Source organism: Urocampus carinirostris, chromosome 10 (genome assembly GCF_059441175.1).
Source record: "Urocampus carinirostris isolate Australia breed hairy pipefish chromosome 10, RoL_Ucar_1.0, whole genome shotgun sequence".
Classification (NCBI taxonomy): Eukaryota; Metazoa; Chordata; class Actinopteri; order Syngnathiformes; family Syngnathidae; genus Urocampus; species Urocampus carinirostris.
This window is the reverse complement of record NC_142358.1, coordinates 5,829,621-5,846,619: the sequence shown is the minus strand read 5'-3', so window position 1 is coordinate 5,846,619 and position 16,999 is coordinate 5,829,621. Positions and strand designations below refer to the sequence as shown.

The window sequence follows — 16,999 nt, the reverse complement described above, 5'->3', positions numbered from 1 at the left end:
TATGTGGGTTATGGGATATAATATGTTTTTAATTGTGTGTGTTTGTGTCTGTCTGTCATCAGTGCGTGGTGTGCCTCTTTTACTCTCACAGTTAAAAATTTCAGTTCTTTGTGTCAAACGTGTTCGCCACCTTTGCTCTAGTTCTTCTATGAAAAATCAAAATATATTATCATGATGAACATAAATGCTTAGAATCTTTCTATCTAGTCTTGTCAGCAGGTTGAATATTAAAATGTGGCGTCAAGTCGGTCTTGCTATGAAGAGGTACTGAGGAGACACGATAAAGTTGTGCTACTACCCATATAGAAAGTCAAAATGTATTACACTGTCTAACATAAATGGTTGGATTATTTATAACAGGTAATGATGGCTTATTGAATATTATTGTGATGTGATGTTAAGTGAGGTCTTTTGATGAAGAGGTAGAGAGAAGAGACAACCAATTTGTGCTACTACATCTATGGAGTTCTATGGAAAATCAAAAAATATTTCATTGAGGATATTAAATGCTTTGAATCTTCTAACGAGTATTTTGGGCAGATTAAATTTTATAGTCTGGAGTCAAGTCACGTATTTCTATGTAGCAGAAGAAAGGATACACGACCAAGCTTTGGTACCACTTCTAAGGAAAATCTAAATATAATCCATTGAGAATCATACATCTCTAGAACCTACCTTACAGGCACTGTCAGCTGATTGAATATGATTTTGTGGTTTCAGGTGACTAATTATCGGCGCCTTTTTTATCGGGTCGATAACAGGGACATCATATTTGTCATCGTTTTGACAACTATCACCCGATAATCATCAGGCATGCCTACTTTTTAACACTATTCTCTGAACTATTTTACTACACAAGAGTCCTGTTGACTAGAACAAGATTTTACCCAACAGAGACAAGAAGAGAAATAATCGAACTAATGCACAAAAAGCAGATTCCCTTTGAACGCTCTAGCAATTCTCCACAACTACTTGTCAGCAGCGTGTTATCGATCTGCACTGAAATTCAATTCCACGTGCTGCAGGTATTCAAAGCTAAGACCGTGCGGTCCACCACTGTTTCCCAATAGTGAAAGTATGCTGCCTCGTCTTTCTATTCCCCCCTCGAGATGCATTAAACGTTTGCTTTTCGCATTCCTGGCACAATTCGAAGCAGCCGCTTGAGACGGCTAAGGGAAGATGTTTGCATTTAAAAACTGTCAGATTTTTGGGTTTCCTTGTTTTCCTCCCACCACTGATCTGCTTCCAAAATCAACAGAAGACAATGTTTTTTTGTGTGTTTGTCCGCCTGGAATAAAAAACGCTCGAGCACTCACCCTGTAAATAGTGAGCGGCACGTTGACAGGTATTTACCGATAATAACAAACCCTTGAAACAAGGACAAGGGAATGAAATACCGTTTTCATTCGCCGAGATTTTCATCTAAAACGAAAAGGAACATGACGCTCCATTAGATACATTTGCTTTGTCCTTTCGAGGAAAATACATAATGCTTATGTTTGCTGGTTTGTTTTTCTTTTTGATATTTTTGGCCGCACATAAACCTATTATAAAGAGGACGCACATTTCTTTCCATACCAAGGTCATTTTTACTATTCTGTGTCATTTCAGCATGGAAACCTGCAGTAAAAAATGTCTCCATGACCTAATTCAAGTCCGTTTTTTTTTTTTTTTTGTTTGCCAGTGTTTTTGTCCAAAGATACTCTTGCGAGAAGTAAGTAACACCGTATTGCTGCAGTGCAGATCGATTAAATACCCTGTACTTAATCTAGGCAAATACAGTACGTACATTTGTGGTTAATATTTGAAATTCCGAAAGATACTTAAATTGTAAATCAATTCATCAGAAAATTTGACTTTTAAACTGTATGACAATCTATTGGTGCAGCTCTGGATATAATTCTGTAACATTTCTTTATTTTTTTAATTTTTTTTACTAATTACTTCACACATGGCATAGGCCAAATGTCTCCCTCTGTTACAGTGCATAGCAGTAACAGAAGAGGACAGTGATAGGGGAGGACATTTCATGCTTCAGTTAGCTATTACTAGTAATTTCATGAAAATAAAGCTAATATTTAATGATTACTGTGAACGCTTTTACGATGCTTATTAACCACATTATCAAAATTACAAAAACAAATATTAGTTTACACAATAAATAAGCATAGTGGGATGGACATATTATGCTATTCTCCATCAGTTAACCATAATAAAACTTTGGAAAAAAAAGGTCAAATAAAGAGTGGTACTCTTCTTTTTTTTCTTGAATGTTTCCCGTCCAAAAATATTGCTACATCAGAGAGTAGTGTGACTAAAGTGAGAGCCAGCCGATATTTTCCGTAGAACTCATATGAGAGTTACAGGGGGGGACATTTCAGTTCACACTGAGACACAACATATTTTAGATATTCTAAACATGAAAAATGCACTGATAACTTAAATTGACATTCAGTGAGGAATATTATCATAAAGGCAATGCAGAAATGATGAAAAACAATGAATTTATTAGATTTTTCTCACTTGTGTTTGTAAAATTAGTAAATCAAAATGGGGCCTGGGGAGATAGCATTTTTATGTACTAGTACAACAATCAGAGTAGTTTATTTAGAATGTATCCTGGATACATATCAGTGTGTCCTATGGTAGCAGGTAGTTTAACATGCAAGAAAAATGATATGAAATAAGTATAAGCCCATTTTTACACAAAATAAACCATTTAATTTCCCTGAGATAAAAATGGCACAAAATAAAAAGGAATGACCGACCAATAACAATGTATGCACGACTATTATCTCCTCAATACTTCTTCATAATTTGTGTGAGGCACAGGAGAGCTTGGTCATAATTACTGGCATAGTTCAGGCTATTCTAATTGTTTAGCGCGTATATTGTTTTGTTCAGTTTTTGCCGCACCTCTGCCTGTTTTTGTTCAAAGAAAAAATATTTAGGATTGACAGTTTGTAAGATTGACATATCTTTAAGATTGACAGCTGTTTAAGACAGCTTCTCAAGAAAGTACTCAAACGAGTGTCTTTATCACGACACAATGTGTTTCTTTTCTGGATGGATAGATAGTTAGCCACTATTTAGCCAGAAGGCTAGCCAGCCACCTTCCGTTATCAATCTTTTTAGGTAATTATTACATTTTCTTTTAGCTAGCTTGATGGTGAGCTAAATGCTCGCTAGATATCTATCCGTCCGGATACTTTAAAAAATACAGTAGCTTGAGGTGGATAGCTAGCTAGATAGATCGAAAGATAGATGGATCGAACGATAGAATGGATAGATATTTATTTATGAATGGAAATATATAAAGAAAATTGATGCAAGGTTTGGATGCAAAACTGTATGGCATATTTTCTTAAAATATTATGAAGTAAATGACATAGTTTTTATTGTTATTTTTTTGTTTCTTCAAGTGAATTTGGTGTATATTATTTGAAAAGGACAATGCACTCATTATATATAAATAAGCCCAAGTTAGCGTTGGAGAGATTCACATTACTAGTCCCTTGAGTGCATACATGCAAACAATTAGCATCGCCCTTTGTTGCTAGCAAAAACCCATTCTTGAGGACAACAATTTATCTTTTGAGAAAAATGCACCTGGAAAATGTTGCCCACCAACAAAAAAAACATGTTTTTTTTCTTAAAGCATTTATTTACCATTGCATCGCAACAAATTGCTCCCATGGGTTATGAAAATAATTTTTCCATTGCGATACTTGTTGTTTGGAGGCACGGGAACAATCTCAAGTAAACAAATGCTAGAAGCGAGCCGACTTCCTGTAGTGATAATGGCGCTTGTACTCTGGTTTATTTCCATCCCTCTCTTCTGCTCTTTAGAGAGCGAAGAGTTCGGGCCAGTTTTCCTCCAGGAGCCTGACGACGTGATTTTCCCGTTGGACGGTGCCGACAACAAAGTAGTGATGCACTGTGAGGCGAGAGGGAATCCTTCACCTACTTACAGGTAATCAAAAATAAATACATGCAGTAAACCCTCTTAGAACATCAATCGGTTCTGAGCAGGGGATCACAAAGTAAAATTGCTGTATTGTGGGCTATACAAATCAATGGTGAATAGCTGACGCCCTCTGAGCCACCGGTACCCCAGATAAAAAGATCAAAATATGAAAACGGTAAATAGTAAGCACTGCTTTTACGCAATGTATAGGCAAATGATTAAATGAAATTATGAATATTTACACATTCCAGAGAAATAGGATAATTTGATTTACATTTTTGTGTGACGTGACTGAAGCTGGTACATTTGAGTTAGTGTGTGGATGCAGAGGGGGAAGAGACGGCAGACTAAAATTAAAAGGTGGTTAAGCTTCAACTTGCAAGGATTGTCATGCTTTTAGAAAATCTTGTTGCATAAACACTGCCTTGTTCCTAATAATTGTTCCTATTATCATTTGGTTAAGGCAATATTCCTTAACGGCAGAAATATGTCTGGGCTTCCTTAGTATTTCTTGATTATCGGAAGCTCCTCTTCTGTGAGTATCATGTGTCTGCTTCTCACTTTAGCATCACTACAAACCGTAAGATACTTGGTAAAAAATACAGGATTGTATAGCTGATTCATAAAGTTGTGACAAAGAACAAAATATTCTTAACTGAACAAATAGAGAGAAGGCTTTGTGGGAGGTAGTTCGGCCAATATCATTTCACTATGACTGCAAGTCTTGATGGCTAGCTTCTCTTTGGTCGCTAGCATCATGAGTACTGCTGATTGAGCAAGCAAGTAATGATTGTTTCTCTGACGCTTGCTACTAATGCTAGGTTTTAGAAGCGTGGTTTGATGACTTTTCTTTCAAATCTTTGTTGAAACAAGGGGTAACAAATCATTGTTTGCTAATGAGAATAATCTATTAAAAATGTTTTTCCCATCAAATTTTAATATTTCATTTAAATGTTGAACCCTCCCTTTATCTATTTATTTATTTATAACCTACTTTTTAACGGCGGTTACACAATCGTTGATAAAGAAAACAGTTGGCTCTGGTTGACATGTATGGGATTATGTCATAAAAACATAATTATAAACCTGTTCCCTTTCTATGCCAGCTGGTACATCAATGGGACACTAGTGGATGGCAGGTCAAGCCATCGCCACAGCCATTCCGAGGGGAACTTGATCATCGCCAACGCCAGCCAGGACACAGACTTGGGGACGTACCAATGCCGTGCACAGAACACCTTCGGGACGATTTTGAGCCGGGATGCTCATCTGCAGTTTGCATGTGAGTTGGACCCGTTTTTTTATCAACTATGAAGTCTTTCATGAGTCATGCCAGGGCCAAAATACAGTGTGTCCCAAAAATGCATTCATCTTTGACTACACTTTTTTTTAAGTCAGATTTTGTCTTTGAGTAAGAATGACGGATAATGGGCATACTATTTTGAAAAGAAAAAAAAACATTCTGGACATGTGAAAATCAGGTGGAAGTTTAAAGACATGTTAGGGCATCTGTGCAAAGAACTGTGCACTTCAGATTTATTTTCAAATTTCCAGAAATAATTTATTTAGACAAATATCAGCCAAGTATCTGCCATCCTGACTCCAAAATAAAAAAGTGGTTGCAGTGGTTTGGATATTTTAAAGTTTTTTAACAAATAAAAAACGAAAAAGTGGGTGGGCAAAATTATTCAGCCCCATTGAGTTAATACTTTGTAGCGCCAGCTTTAGCTGCAATTACAGCTGCAAGTCGCTTGGGGTATGTCTCTATCAGTTTTGCACATAGAGAAACTGATATTTTTGCCCACCTCCTTGCAGAACAACTCGACCTCAGTGAGGTTCTATAGAAAGCGTTTGTGAACAGCAATTTTCAGTTTTTTTCAAAGATTCTCAATAGGATTGAGGTCTGGGATTTGACTTTGCCATTGTAACACCTTGATACGGTTTTTGGTGAACCATTCAGCTGTAGCTTTTGCTTTATTGCTTTGGATCATTATCTTGTTGCAAGACAAATCTCCATCCCAGTCTCAGGTCTTTTGCATACTGTCATCAGGTTTTCTTCCAGAATGGTCCTGTATTTCGCTCCAACCATCTTTCCATCAATTTTAACCATCTTCCCTGTCCCTACTGAAGAAAAGCAGGCCCAAACCATGATGCTGCCACCACCATGTTTTGACTGTGGGGATGGTGTGTTGAGGGTGATGAGCTGTGCTGCTTTTACGCCCAACATAACGTCTTGCACTGTTGCCAAAAAGTTCGATTTTGGTCTCATCTGACCAGAGTACCTTCTTCTACATGTTTGGTGTGTCTCCCAGGTGGCTTGTGGCAAACTTTAAACAACACCTTTTATGGATATCTTTAGGAAATGGTTTCCTTCTTGCCACTCTTACATAAACGCCAGATTTGTGCAGTATATGACTGATTGTTGTCCTATGGACAGATTCTTCCACCTCTGCAGTTCATCCAGAGTGATCACCTCTTGGCTCCATCTCTGATAAATTTTCTCCTTGTATGAGCTGAAAGTTTAGGGGAACGGCCCGATCTTGGTAGATTTGCAGTGGTCTGAAACTCCTTCCATTTCGATATTATTGTTGCACAGTGCTCCTTGGGATATTTAAAGCTTGGGAAATCTTTTTGTATCCAAATCCAAGTTTAAACTTCTCCACAACAGTATCTCAGACCTACCTGGTGTGTTCCACGTTCTTCATGGTGCTCTCTGGGCTTTAAACAGACCTCTGTGACTATCACAGTGCAGATGCATTTATACAGAGACTTGATTACACAGGTGGATTCCATTTATCATCGTTAGTCATTGAGATCAACATTGAATGATTCAGAGATACTCACTGAACTTCTGGACAGTTTTTGCTGCACTGAAATTTAAGGGGCTGAATAATTTTGCACAGCCACTTTTTCGTTTTTTACTTGTTAAAAAAGTTTGAAATATCCAATAATGTGTGTTCCACTTCTTGATTGTGTCCCACTTATCATTGATGCTTCACAAGAAATTACAGTTTTATATCTTGATGTTTGAAATCTGAAATGTGGCAAAAGGTCACAGAGGGGGCCAAATAGTTTCGTAAGCCACTGTACATGTATTTTTGGGGCACCTTGAATATACCCTATTTTCCAGAATATAAGGCGCATGCACAAGCATGCACCTTGTAGTCCGGTGTACCATATAGACTAGAAAACACAGTAAATAAAATTGGAAATAATTGTCATAATTACTATAACAATAAATACATAAATGCATAAATAAAATAATAAATAAATTAATTATTAGTGGTGAAACCAGATTTCATTATGCTTATGTTCTACGTTAGTTTTTTTTCTCACTCTAATGATAACTGTAGTTTTAATTTTGTGTGCCTTTTAGTCCTGTGTTTATTAGAAATGAAAATAATTTAGCAAAAGACTGTTTTGGATGTGTGCCTTAGACACCAGAAAATACAGTAAGTACATTTGGAAATGTGTAATGAAGACCTGCTACTACATACACTAACCATTTTTTGATGAATTGATTTATTTTAGTTGTGAAATCAGATTTCAGATTGTTTATGTTCTATGAAATACGTACATTTTCTGACCCGAGCAGGTACAGTAGTCCTAACTTTGTGCGAGTTATAGTCCAGTGCGTCTTATACATGAAAAATATTTTGCAAAAGACTATTTTGGGGGTTGTGCTTTATTGTATAGGCCAGAAAATATGGTAAAAACATCTAATGCGTGATTACAATCGAATGCTACTACAAAGGGGTAACCATTGATTAATGAACCAATTGATTTGAGTAGGGAAACCGGATTTCATGATGTTTATGTTCTATATATATTTTTTTCTGACCCTTGTAATAACAGTTGTTTTTATTGTAGTGACTTATAGTCCAGTGTGAATTATATATGACAAATATTTTGCTGACTATTTTTAGGGTGCGCGCCTTATAATCAGAGTCCGGAATATACGGTATTCTTAGATGTTATATTATAATACAGTGGAACCTCGGTTCTCGACCATAATCCGTTCCAGAACACTGTTCGAAATTCGATTTGTTCGATCACGCAATCATTTTTCCTATTAAAAATAATGTAAATCCGTTCCAACACCCTGAATGTTTTCCTTAAATGTTTAACGTTAACATGAAGCTAACCCAGGGTAATCGTACATTCGCGTTATCGTAATCTTCAGTACGAAAGATTACGCTAACATGAACGTGTAAAAATAAAAAAATCAGGTCGTTTACAAGTCATTTAGCACCCGAGGCTCCACAACAAACGGAAAGGGAAGGGGGCTGCGTCCCAACACCCTGAATGTTGGCTCCGTTCCAACACCCTGAATGTTTACCTTGAATGTTTAACGTAAACATAAAGCTAACCCAGGCTAATCGTACGTTCGCGTTATCGTAATCTTCCGTACGAAAGATTACGCTAACATGAACGTGTAAAAATTAAAAAAAAAGGATAAAGATAAGAATTATGCATAGGTTTTCTTAACTGTGGTGGTCAGCAGAAGGCGCAGGTGGACAGTAGGGTAAGCCCTAGCAAGATCAGACACTCCACCTCTTTCATATTTTGCTATTATTTCTTTCTTCAATGCAATAGTAGTACGCACTACTTTTCTTTTTTCACCTGTAGCAACTTTGCTGCTTGCCCTGACTTTCTTCTGAGTCATAATTAGGGGCTAAAACACTTCGTACACCTATATTAAAAGCGAAAGCAAAACAAAGCACGTCCGCACGCGATATGAGTTGGTCACGAAAAGAGCGATCTACACCCATACGCCGCTCAGCATCGCACCCTAGCGTACGCACTCACGCATTACCGGCGTTCGAACTCCGATTTTTTGACCGAACAGCAAAACAAGAATTTCTCGAAATTTTTGGTCGGACTCCGATTTGTTCGAACTGAGAGGCGTTCGAAAACCGAGGTTCCACTGTATACTGTATATAAATTACGTGATGTTGCACTTGATTTAAGCTTGAAAGTGGAGCTCTGTTGTTTAAAGGGACATTGTGTGTTGTTGCAGAAAAACCAAAAAATTAGAAGGAAAATGGTGTGGTTTGTTTACTTTAAGTCGCTATAGTTTGTATTCTTCCTTGTGCTTTTTACAGTCGTTTCCAGTTGTCTTACACAATACAACAACATCTAGTGGTCTTCTATGACACAGTGTTGTTTAAAGTCTACTGTAGCTACCTCGTCTAATTGACTAGTTAATTGCTAAATACACCCTAAATACTTGTGTTAATTATCTTTTGGTTTCAAACCATGAAGAAAACCTGCTAATTTGATTTCTGTACGTGTATACTGTTATGGTTGTATGCCTTTTATACATGCTGTATTTCACTACAGGCTTGTTAATGAGTTATACATAAAGAAAAAAAAACAAAAATTGATAAGAGTGGCGTAGTGGGATTCGCAATCTACTCGAAAACCCTCCATCAGTCAGAAACTGTGCTCACGTTAATGTCTTTTGATTAAACACGTTCAAGCTTATTAGCATCAAGCACCTGATGCCGTTTGCTGCAGGTTATATCACGCTGTTTTTTAAATATTCCTGTCGACATATTTCAAATGAATCGTTGCATTATCTACACTTCTAGAGTATTATATAAATCCTGATCTGCGTGTGTGTGTATGTGTGTGTGAGTTCGTATGTGGCTTATAGGCTCCGAAACAGCTTAACAATTTTGTCAAAATCTAAACAATAGTACTTTAGGCCTCTGGGAGTGTCTTTAGCTACTTTTCATGTCAAGGTGCCCCCGATAAATACCAACGAACCAGCTAATCAATTGTTTTGGTGTACAAGTGGTTCTGGAGCTCCAAGCTGGCATTCTGCTCTTTGGCACTCCCACTGTAGTGGCTCCCTAGTTCTTTTTCAACAAACCACGGCCCCAACAACCTTGCTCAGGTAAAATGCCCAGCAACACCAAGATACGACCATTGTTTCTGGCTTACTCGTTTTACACAAAGTAAAATAAGCCTTTTTTCTTTTTTCAATGGTTGTTTTTTTCTGACTGTATTTCATTTTGAAGGGTCTCAGAATAAAGCAATTAAAACACATGTATTTATTTTAATTTTATTTAGGATTGATTTGTCCATCATATAATATACTGCTAAACGAATAAAATACATTGCCCCATTGATAGATGATTTTTACAGAATTGTTTTTCATATTTTGGCTGTAAACTTTTGTTATTTTAGTTTTAGAAAAGGGGATAAGGTAAAATAAGAAAAAGATTTAAAAGTATTTAAAGTGTTTTATTTATCTAATGAAAAAATGTTTTTTTTCTCACTGGAGTATAAATCGCACCCCTGACCAAAATATGAAACAAATGGCAATTTATAGCACAAAATGTACGGTGCTTTAAGAAAATAAACAATGACTTAAAATGAGCACCATTGCCTGCCAGTTCCTATTTTTGGGGGCGATGGGACATAGTTCTTTTCCGTTTTTTCTTTGAAATCCGCAGTGTGCCTATTTATCGTAATTGATGCAGTTTTTTTTTTCAGCGAACAAAGCTCCTAAGTGTGACTCCATGCTTTTCATGTAAATATCTCACCGGTCATTAACGCTCTTATAAATTCCCCTTTATGCAAACAAACGCAAACCTTTCTTGCCTTGAGAGCTGAATACCAAAAATGCATCAACGGCATGTTTTTTCTTGGTGCAAATCCCGCTCGGCTGATTGGATTTTCCGGCCTACAATGCTTTTGCTCTGCTTTGGCTTGTTATCGTGCTCCACCAGTGGGAGACTCGCTGCCATTTTGGTCAGTTCAGTATTCATTAAATCAGAACCGGACCGGTCTCCGCAGTATGTGGGCTATTTATAGGGCCGTGCAACCCGTCTGGCCTCACAACCGCAGCATTCAAGTCGCCCTGTAATTACCGTGCTTGTACAGTAGATCCCTGGATACAGCGACCCCGCCTTACAGAGTTATTACTTTACGTGTGAGCTATCTACAAAATGACAAAGACAAAATGATCCAAAAAAAATGGAGATTCAAGATCAGTCTAGCATTTGAAAAAAGCGTCCCAATTAGTGCAATTAAATTATCACAATTTTCTCAATGCACGCCTAAATAAATCACATATTTAATCAAAACAAAAAATGTATTACACTAGTCCAATTGTGACAACTGTCAACTCCATGACCTAATTCAAGTCCGTTTTTTTTTTGTTTGCCAGTGTTTTTGTCCAAAGATACTCTTGCGAGAAGTAAGTAACACCGTATTGCTGCAGTGCAGATCGATTAAATACCCTGTACTTAATCTAGGCAAATACAGTACGTACATTTGTGGTTGATAATTGAAATTCCGAAAGATACTTAAATTGTAAATTCATTACTGTGTTTTTTGCCTTTACGGATTTGTAGGGCATTTTGATTAACCCCATAGTCATACATTTTACGATGTATGAATGTAAAAATGGCATTACATTTGAACGCTTAATCATTACATACTTATTAATTCATAAGTAAAAAAGATTTAACACAATTTTACAAAACATTTATATTGTTATCATTTACACTTCAACAAAATTTGTAGTTTTCCAATTTATTACTGCTTATGAGCAAGATTGATGTTTGTGCTTGTATACTGCATTGTAACACTGGATGGCAGCGTATCCCAACAAATACAATGAACTGTATACATGTTCCTGTGATCTTCCACCGCTATCTCTGCGAACCACCTTTATATTTCGATCTCCTTAATGAGCACCCTAGCTTTAGGGTATGGGATAAGAAGTTTTTTTTTTTCAGCATATTCCCCACTATACGACATAAATCTTTTTTTCTTCACAAGCCCTAAAATGTGCAATGTCCGTGCATATGATGAGTTACGGCTCTAAGATAACTGTCTGCTATTGGTCGATGTCATAAAACATGGTGGTTTGTTTTTGGTCTGCATCACAGCATCACTAAGTTGCTAAGATGCTATTGGCTGAACGTCCTCCCACAATGCTTTTCTGTCTCTTAATTTAGACTTGTGTTTGCTTCATATAGACTTTGCGAGTTAGTGCGATACAAACTTAAACCGTACTGTATTTATTCACTATAGGTGCCAAGGCTTGCAGTGATGCTAAAGAAGGGGTGGGCTTTTTTTTTTTAATCGCAGGCTGCATTGGTTTATAAAATTTGGCCAAAGGGCTGGTGTTCTGCCAAATCTTATTCCTTTCTACGAGCATCCTACCTTGGGATGACCTCACAGCAACAATTTTGTTTTTATTATAATTGAGTAAAACCAGAAACATTAAAACGTTGATTGATGATATAAAACAAGGGTTGGCATGCATACCTAAACCCTGTGTTACTGTAGTCAATTAACACCATGCTAGAAAGCCACCACGGAAATAAACAACACACCTGTCTTGAAAGCTACGTCAGAAAATAATATTTTGAAGCAGTGTAAGAGTCCAACCAGGCTAAATAAAAACGAAAGTTGTAAATACTCACCGCTTGTGTGTTCAAATTGCACTTGGCATTGGCCGGATTTCTAAATGGGTAGGAAATAATTTCAAAACACCGGGCCAAGAAGACAATGATAGGTTTCATTTTTTGTTTTTGTTTCGACCACAACAATCTGCAAACCGATACCCTGACAATACACAAAGAAAACGGATAAAGGTCGGTGTATCAATTTGTTCTCATACTGTCACTTTTGCTGATTTAAAATAGATATGCCACATGTTTGGGCCTTTATTTTTAAAACATTCCACTATTGCAAAAAATCAAAAATTAAAGAATGACAAAAAATAGAAGCATTAAAACAGCAGTGACGATATACATGAATAAAAACCGGCAGGCATCAAATTTCCATTTTCAATTTTATTATTATCCATACATCAAAAGCAGTTCTTTAAATTCTTTTGAAACACTCCGACTTAAAGCAAATAACTAAATGATGTAACATTTTAAGCAATAAATTTGATGATATGGATTGAAAAACTCAAAATGCAACTGAGCTACCTCGGAATGTTTTTTTTTTTTTGTTTGTTTTTTTTTCATAAAATTGTGATACATATCTTGATAAATAGTATAGAATAGAACAGAATAGAATAGAATAGAATAGAATATACTTTTATTGTCATTGTTACAATATGGGTTAACATATTGTGACAACGAAATTGGGCTTGACACTCCAGTATCACACATTCACAGTGAGGTAAAAAACCCAAGAAGATAAAGGAACATAGAAGATAAGGTTATAAAACAAGGAAGATAAGGTTATAGTTATAATTTACACAAAATTTACCCAAGAAATGTCGGCATATAGGGTGTTACATACAGTTTGGTATCGTAGGGTTTGTGCAATATGCATTTGGTGCAAAAATAGTCATCATAGTGCAAAAATGGTCAACATATGCATTTGGTGCAAAAATAGTCATCATAGTGCAAAAAAAGACAGTCAACATTGTGCAAGGTGAGCAGTAAACATAGTGCAGTCAAGTCAAGTATAAACACTTGATAAAGAAAAACTGTTAAGAAAAAAATATCCAGCTATTTCAATGTTGGGGCTGTGGGGCCAAGAGTGGCACCAAATCAACACAGTATTATGATTATTTTTCTATTTTATTTTCAACCATTTTATACATATTATCATTTTATTCTTTAACCTTGGGCGAGTCAGATGTAAAAGCCTGATGGCCTTCATGTGGCCCGCAGGCCATAGTTGCCAATCCCTGTGTTAAAGGAAGAAGCAAAAACATAAAACATTGTAAACAAAGAAGGCACATGTATCCCTACCCTTGCGTGATATGGCCATGATCAATCGATGAACAGGGGCATTATATAGAATAGGGGGCAATCCAAGAGGACAATTCTGTTTTTATTCGAGCCGGCTGTCTCCTCACCCTCTGCATCCACCCACTCACTCAACTATACCAGCTCGAGTCACACTAGTGGGAAATGAAATGTATTTTTTTCTCATAATGTATATTTATTATTTTATTATAAACTGCATGTATATTAGAAATAATTTGTAGGTAATATATACTTTTGTATTATGTTAATGTTTTTATCTAGAGGACAAGAGGCATGAACTTATTACCAAATGTTTCAACTCCTGCCATACAGCAATTTCACTTATCAATCCCGTATCTTGGGGTCTACTGTAATATCTAACTACAAAAATGCTCCAAACTATTTAATTGTTCAAACGTATGGATCTACTTACTGTATACTTTTATGTGGTTTTAATGCTTATATCTGATGTACTGGGGGATTGAAACTAATTACGATAGGTTTCTACGCCCCCACTATACAGCAATTTTATATTATGATCACCACCTCACAAAGGATTAATGTCATATCCCGGGGGTACGTAAAACGTTGATTATGCCGTCATGGCTTATTGTTATTTACCGGATAGCGCTGGCTAACCTTTACGATCGAAAGACGACCTTATTCTGGTCTCGTCGCCTCCTAGTCAGTCCATGAAAGTCGCCGTGAGCAATAAAAGGGATTTATGCAAGGCTTTACAAGACGAGCGAGGTTGACAGCCGCTCGTCAATCAGGCGTGACCGCAGCAGCTAGCTAGCAGGTCGTTAGCGCCTCAGATCGATAGTTGTCGCGCAGGGCAAATGAGGCATGATTACGGGGATGAAGCGTCTCCAGGACAGAGAACTAAGAAGCTAGATATCAAGTTTGGACCAATGTGGAGAAATCGATGAGTTTTTCATCAGGAGGTGATTGCGAGACACCTTGACGCTTTGGAGGACAGTCCCTCACATTTGAATGTTATCAAACGTCGGGAGCCTTAATCATGGAACTTCATCCTTCAGTCTCACTCGTCTTTCATAGCTGACTTCCATTATTTAGGAATCTGGTGCATTTTTTCCACTACTTCCTTCTCTAGCTCTCATGTTAGCCACTTGGCTGCAGCAGGCTATGGCTTGCCACTAGCAGCTATTGTCATTTTTGGTTGCTCCTGCTTTGTCCCTCAGTGTAACTGACCTACTACATGTGGCCATGCAAGCAAAGGTCACCGAGTCCTATCATTCAGGGATCCTTCATTTTTTTTCCAGTTTCTAGCTACTTATATTTGCTGCTTAGCTGCAAACTATAACCCACCACTAGCAGCTATTGTGAACGTTAGTTCCTTTTTGTAAATAAAGTTTACTTTACGTTACGTTTTTTTCATTGTGTCCTTCTTTTGCCACTCATATTAGCTGCTTAGCTGCAAACTGGAACTCGACACAGTGGATAGAGAAAGAAACAGTGGAGAAAAAGTGGAAGAGGCCTTCATGACGGGACCAGATGCCAAAAGCGAGTGAGACTGAAAGACAAGGTAAAAAGCAGCTAACAATAACGGCTAGCTATTAGCCACAGCCTGCAGCAAAGTGGCTAACATGAGTGCCGCAAGAAGGAAACAAGGTAAAATATGCCTATATCGCAGGAATCAGCAATGTTTTTTGCTAGCAATAACAATAAAAGCTAGTAGAGAGGCATAACCTGCAGCCAGGCGGCCAATGTGAGTGGCTAGGGAAGGGAACCATGGAAAAAATGTGGCAGATTCCTTTATCATAGAACTCGGCTGTAAAAGAAGCGTGACAATGAAGGACAAAGCAAGCTTTTTTTCACATGGAGATATCAACAATTGAAGTTAGAAGCAAGCCATCGCCAGCAGTGGAGTGGCTATGATGCGTTGCTAGAGAAGGAAATTAACATGAACAGGATTGTGTTGTCTTGCAGACATCGGAGAGTTTGGCGCCAAGACAAGGGGCGGAGTTTCGGTGCGTGAAGGTCAAGGTGTGGTGCTCATGTGCACGCCGCCGCCACATTCGCCAGGTAAGACCTTGTTAGCATCACTTTTGGTCCTTAATTCATGGGTCCCCAACCTTTTTTAAGCGTCAACCTACTTTTTTGTTACAAATTGACGCAAAGGGCACCCAGTTTGATATTAATTTCTAAAGAAGCAACTTAGCTAGGTTGCTAAATAGCTAAAACAGTGACTTGATAGTTTGCTAGAACGGTAAATTGCTTAAAAAAAAAACGAAACATAAGCTAGATAGCTAGCTAAAATAGGAAAAAAAACAGGAAGATAGCTAGCTTCAAAGCTAAAAAGGTAGCCACACTGCTAGCTAAGAAAACTGCACATTTTTGATCATTCGCGTTATAAAAACCATACATTAGTATTATATAGTATACAGTATTTATTATTATTCAGCCAGTATCAACCATCAACATGATATCTACCGGAAATCATTTTGTCACGCGAAGCTATCGACGTGACTCGTCGCCTTAAATCGGCGCCGCCATTTTAGACCCAACTGCTGTGTTGGGAGGCATTAGGTGACCAAACCCCCCAATTCCAACCCTTAATGCCGAGCGCCAAGCAGGGAGGCAATGGGTACCAATGTTGTAAGTCTTAGGTATGACTCGGCCGATGCTTGAACCAGCGACCTCCCAGTCTCGGAGCGGGCGCCCTACCATCTAGGCTACCTAGCTGGTTGGAACTTAGTTTGTTGTATTTCCTGTAAAACAAATCAGTAAAAAGATGAATGCATGATTTTATTTAATACATGAATAGATTAGGTAAACGGGTAATAAAACAAAACATAAGCTAGTTAGCTAGCTAAAATAATAATAAACAGGAAGATAGCTGGCTTCAAAGCTAAAAAGGTAGCCACATAGCTAGCTAAGAAAACTGCACATTTTTGATCATTCACGTTAAAAAAACCATACATTGGACCTTAGTTTGTTGTATTTTCTGTAAAATAAATCAATAAAAAGGTGAATATATGATTTTTTTAATACATGAATAGATTATTATTCTGTTATTTTAATTAATTGCTTAAAAATATTAATTAGTAATTGAATAGATTATTTTTTTGTTCAAAAAGCTCATGAGCTGGAATGTATATATTTGAATTTCTAAAAAATACATTTATGTTATTACTGATCAGAGCTGTGGCCGAAAGGTAGTCAGAGCCTGCTGTGGCGGCAACCCTCAGTGGTATTCTGTAAGCAGCTGGCAGGAATCGGCGGAATGCATCTTCTGTGGTCGCTGAGGCGAAAACTCGAGCATGGGAAGAGTTTG

At 37.4% G+C, this 16,999-nt stretch overlaps 1 protein-coding gene across 2 annotated transcripts in view; it reads left to right on the top strand.

Moving 5' to 3' along the window:
- The window catches only part of cntn5 (contactin 5), a 158,024-nt gene that overhangs the window by 22,812 nt on the left and 118,213 nt on the right, over positions 1–16,999 (top strand). Inside the window, exons 4-6 of one of the 2 annotated variants that reach the window (XM_088345035.1) lie at positions 3,850–3,973; positions 5,074–5,249; positions 15,652–15,747. In XM_088345035.1, coding sequence (XP_088201161.1) covers positions 3,850–3,973; positions 5,074–5,249; positions 15,652–15,747 — 396 coding nt within the window. Of the gene's footprint in view, positions 1–3,849; positions 3,974–5,073; positions 5,250–15,651; positions 15,748–16,999 lie in introns of those variants that run through there. The other variant, XM_088345034.1, reaches the window with a different exon arrangement.